We start from the raw sequence: 5,191 nt of genomic DNA, 5'->3' as shown, positions 1-5,191 counted from the left end.
TATATATATAATATTTTTTTGTGCACCATTCTGACAGCTTTAAACTGAAGGCCCGTGGTGGACACAGCTAACCAAAAAGTTGGCTTTGCTAACTCTTATCCGCTAACTAAAAATATAGCTTCTCTAACGCTAAACATGTAAAAACTAGCAGAAGCTAACCTAACAGCTAACTGCTAAGTTGACTGTAACGGGACTGTTGATGTTAGCTTTATTGTTAGCTGACTTCAAGTTGGCAAAATCTAGTTTAGCAGAAGCTAATTGGTCGGCTAATGGTTTTCAAAAAACCTAATCTGCTAAACAAAAAATGACCTCGCTGTCTGATTAGTGGCTAAGAAAAGACAACTGAAATCTCAGGCATTTTTACAGTTTTTGAACTTGGGTGTTCTTTGTACTTTTTGGATAATAATCTTCAGTGTGGCGATTTAGTACATTATTTCTGCACACTGTTTGACAAAATGACATTTTCAAGTGAGAAATGTTTACTAATGATTTACTCTAACGTCCTTGTTAGGGAGAACTTCTGTTCTCAAAAACCCACAATCCAGGAGGAGCGATGAGGAACTGAGCCGACCTCCTCGGGAGATTACTTCAATCTGAACTCTGGGACATCATGAGCACTTCCACGACAGGAGCCCCCAACATGGAGGTGAAGGTGGTCTCCCAGGAGATGGCGTTTATTAGCAACATATTGGCAGCTTACACCTTTATTGCAGGTAGAGCAGCAGCTGAGGTGCAACATTCCTAATTAACTCTAAAATCTCAGCGTGATGTCTGTTAAGCTGCCATGGACAGCAGAAACCCCAGATGAGCCATGAAGAAGCTTTGTGTTTATTTCTCGCTCACAGACCAGCCTGAGAGGACAGCTCTGGTGTTCCTGGGCGGCGTCAGCGTCGGTCTCCTGGTCACGCTGTGCGCCATCGTCTTCCAGATACACTGTCGAGCTGACTGTCACTATGGCAACACCAACGACCTTCAGCACCGCCAAAAGGTCGGGCGTCCCCGTGGCCAGCACGTCTGCGCCCCACGTCAGCCCAGCGATGGTAACCCGGACCCCTCTGGTGCTGTGGCTGTGGCCTCCGGAGGGACTGGGGCCTCCGGAGCCAACGAGTCCGAGGACTGGGACGAGTTGACGGACCTGTCGGCTCAGAGACGCAGACGCTTCGAGAGAGCTCTGCTCCACGCCAACATGTTCACCTCGTCTGAAGGTGCACCGCTCACACAGAAACTAACATTTAACAGGTTTATTTACTGTCATTTACCAGGTCTGTGTGCTTTAGGGCTGGACGATATGGCCCCTCAAAAAATCTACGATTTTTTTCATCCAAAATTAGATTTTAATCGATTTTAATTGATTTTAATTGATTTTAATTGATTTTGCTTCCCACTTGGAGTGCCTCTGTTTCAGGTGTCGAAACAAATTTGTTGTTCTCCTGCTTTTTGTAGCAAGAGCCTTCAAACAGATTTTGCAGTGAGGTGTTCATTGCTCCAAGTCTGAGGTTGCAAAACTTAACCAGTTCCATTAAACTGAAGAAACAGTGCCTTTTTTGAGAAGTAGATCCTCTGTGCTAGCTGCCATATTGTCATGTCGTGTACCAAGCGTCTAGAGCAGGGGCGCCCAATTGCTCTGAAGGTTGCGGGCCAAAATAATTCAATACATGAAAGGCAAATATTTCTTAAGTAAAGCTGTTTTATTTTTATGGTTTCAGATAGCATCCAGTGCGGTGGCACACATTTTTTTAGCCCATGGATGGACATGGAGGAAATTTGACATATGCTCAGGCAGCAAAGGCTCATCAGACTTTTCATAAATTAAAATTTGAGTATTTTTGGTCTTATAAAGTGTGCAAAATATAGATGTGTGCTTAAATCKAATCTAAATGTCTTGTGYARTTATTTGTATTTTATGATTAGTCTTAATATAGTCCAAAGATAAATTGGTAAGGCTTTCTTTTACGGTACCCTTATTACCATGTAATTACAAGGTAATAAAAATGTAATGAAATTGTAATTTCTACCTTATTACCATGTAATTACGTGGTAATTAAGGTACAAAAGAAAAACTACTGTTAGTAAAACAACCTTTATTGGGTAACTACAATCAAATTACTATTCAACAGTAACTCAACACTATATTTAAACCAAAAGAATGCAACTGAATTTTGGGGTTAGTGGTTAATTGCAATAAAATATAACTTTAAAACTGTCCAAATTACCTACTACTTATTTAGGTGTTACGTAGTGAATTGTAAGTGCTACATTACTGCAGACAATTAATTACATAGTAAAATTGTACCCTAATTACCACGTAATTACATGGTAATAAGGGCACCGTAAAAGAAAGCGTTACTGATAAATTGAGTACCATGAGTTAAGACATTCTGCATTACAGCCAACGGTTGGGATGGCAAAGTGGAAATATAGTGTTTCTACATAAGGCAGGAGATTATAACCTTGTAGCCAGGATAAGGTGGGCCAAACCAAATGGCTTGGTGGGCCAATTTTGGCCCGCGGGCCCCACTTTGGGCAGCTCTGATCTAGAGGGACAGATGGGGTGACCTCTGAAGTACAGAAGCTCCAAAGAGTTTACTGGTGAGGAAAAAAATCTTGATTTTCCCAAAATTAAGTCTTTATAAATGGCAAATTTGAATTAATCGATTAAATCGATTTATCACTAAGCCCTACTTTCTATAAAAATATAAAATGACACTGAAAAAATAACTTAATGAAGGACAAAAGAGTGGAAAATGTGCAAAAGCTTTGAAGTACTTTTCTTTAAACTACTAAGAATAAACTCAGCAGCATGAGATTCTCAATTTAATCAATAGATCTATTAAATTTTTGGGTACAAACACAAATTTCTTATAGTTTTCAGTTTTTTATTTTATTGCTTAAAAAAATCCATCAGTGTCTGCAATTTTTCTTTATTTTATAAAATACTAAGTTTTTACAGTAAAACCCAGAAGTGTGTATTTCTGAAGATTTAAAATTAGGATACATTTCTGAGAAAAAGTCCTGAGCCACTCTGTATTTCATCAAAAAGATGGTTGTATCATATTTTCAAACTGTGTTTATCTAAATAAATTTTTAATTCATTAATTTGTTTGGATTGGCTAAACTTGTTTTTCTTTTAAAAAGGCTAAAAATATAAAAGAAAACGGTGAGACCTTCAGGAAACACAGAGAACCATCACTCAAATTCCAACATACAAGGTTGAAACTTTATTTCTTTGAAGCAAAATATGAAGAATTTACTCAGAGATGTTATCTGCTGCAGCAAAAGGCTAAAACAGAAAGCTTTCAATTTAACCCCTTGAGCTCAGGATGTAGTTCTTTGTCAGAAAATACACTTTTTCTCTGGTCACATTTTTGCACAAAATTGTCAGACAAACATGCCACTCTTTAGAAAAACAATAAAGCAGTATTAGTGCATTTAAAATATCTTTTTTTTTTTCTGTATTTGCTCTAAGAACTGGACCGGGCACAGCGGCTAGAAGAACGTGAACGGATTCTACGAGAGATCTGGATGAACGGACAGCCAGACATCAGCACTGTCACTCAGAGTCTCAACAGATATTACTGATGCAGCGCTTAAAAACAGAGAGAGAAAGAAGCACATGAAGCTCCTCACAGGTGAACAAACTGGACACTGAGCTGCGTGTCTGAAAGGACCTGCAGACTGAAACATGAAGACTCTGTCCTGCAGTTCAGGGCAGCAGGATGATGGGTTTGAGTCGTTTCTGTTTTTAACAGATGCTCATTTGAACCACAGAAACAAAACTGGAAGGATTACGATTATGAAGTCTGATTATTGATTATTTGTGCTTTTGTGTAATATCAACCCGAGTGCTGGAATATTTTCATTGATTTAAATGCAAGACGTTCAGTAAACAAGGAATAAAATGGGATCAGATGGATCTACATGGTGCTTCTACCACTGCAGTCTGAAACCCTCTGATTGCACACATTATAAAGAAATGATGATCATCAGCAGTATTTGTTGCACATTATGACAATCCTCCTGTTTGAGAATGTCAGACATCAGTTATTGAGTTGAACACTAAACTTTAATTTCAGTGTTTTTTGAAACCCGTTTTCACGAGTAATAATTAAAAAAATTACGTTGCTGGTTTACATTTTTGAAACACTGGATTTGTTTTAAGTTCTCCTGAATATTTGATATCATTATGCTCTGGAGGATCCAGGGCTGAAAGCTGGTTCACAGGATGATGAACAGACCATTTCAGATGTTTTGTGTGCACAGCGGAGCCGAACTTTTCTGGATCACACATCATTAAACATATACAAAGAGTTTTAGCTGGAAACCATTGAAATTGAGCAAATTTAACAAGCTCAAAAAGCATTTCTAGCTTAAATATATTTATGAAAATTCCTCGTCAATGATTTTAAAGGAAAGTTTAACATAAATCGACTTGTGCATTTGTAATGATTTTTAAGAGACAGTCTGTTGGATGTTCAGGTTCCATAAATAACCAAGTGGTTTGCAGCAAAAAGGTTTACAGTCATCAAACTACAAGAAAACAAACAACACACAGCAGTGGGCACAACAACAATATATAGCTTCACTAAAGCTAGGCTGCTAAACAAGTAAAAAATAGAAGAAGCTAACAATAATAATTTCTAAACACTAATACAACTGTCTCAGAGTGTCAAACATCTTCATCTCCTTCCAGCTGAAGATTGATGGGACTGATGGTGTTAATTTGTTAAGTATCTATTAGTGGACATAAATATGGCCTAATTAGTGAAAGCTAACTGGTCCGCTAATGGTTTTCAGAGTAACTAAAAAAGCTCATTAGCTAAATAAAAATAGGATTTGTGGAACCACCACTGCCAAAGCTCTTACACCTTAAATAAGTCTGTAGTAAAAAGTGAAGTCCTGAACGGAGCTACTTTCTTCCTGCTGTTTTATACTTTCTAAACAAATCAATGTCACATTTCATACATGTCAACCACATCAGCGTTCACCTGTATCAACCCTCAAAAATCCACAATTTTCACAAAAAAATTAGCATCACTTACACAAAGGGTGGGGTCCATAAAGTACACAGATTTTCTTTGGATTTTCCCCTATTTTGCACATTTACGGATGTATAGGGCAATCTCACAAAAAAACAAAAAAAAAAAAAAACCTCAGCTTTATACAGCAGGTAAAATAAGTATTGAACACGTCA

At 37.8% G+C, this 5,191-nt stretch overlaps 1 protein-coding gene across 1 annotated transcript; it reads left to right on the top strand.

The window, feature by feature from the left end:
* The first annotated feature begins 68 nt into the window (after positions 1-68).
* Positions 69-4,141, top strand: LOC106523674 (protein eva-1 homolog A). Its single transcript, XM_014017189.1, has 3 exons — positions 69-713; positions 846-1,205; positions 3,467-4,141. The coding sequence occupies exons 1-3, from the start codon at positions 611-613 to the stop codon at positions 3,577-3,579; spliced, it is 576 nt and encodes a 191-aa protein (XP_013872643.1). The 5' UTR covers positions 69-610; the 3' UTR covers positions 3,580-4,141.
* Positions 4,142-5,191: the final 1,050 nt, after the last annotated feature.

Source organism: Austrofundulus limnaeus, unplaced genomic scaffold, assembly GCF_001266775.1.
Source record: "Austrofundulus limnaeus strain Quisiro unplaced genomic scaffold, Austrofundulus_limnaeus-1.0 Scaffold163, whole genome shotgun sequence".
Classification (NCBI taxonomy): Eukaryota; Metazoa; Chordata; class Actinopteri; order Cyprinodontiformes; family Rivulidae; genus Austrofundulus; species Austrofundulus limnaeus.
Note: the sequence above shows the minus strand (reverse complement) of the source record. Positions and strands in the feature narration are given on the sequence as shown.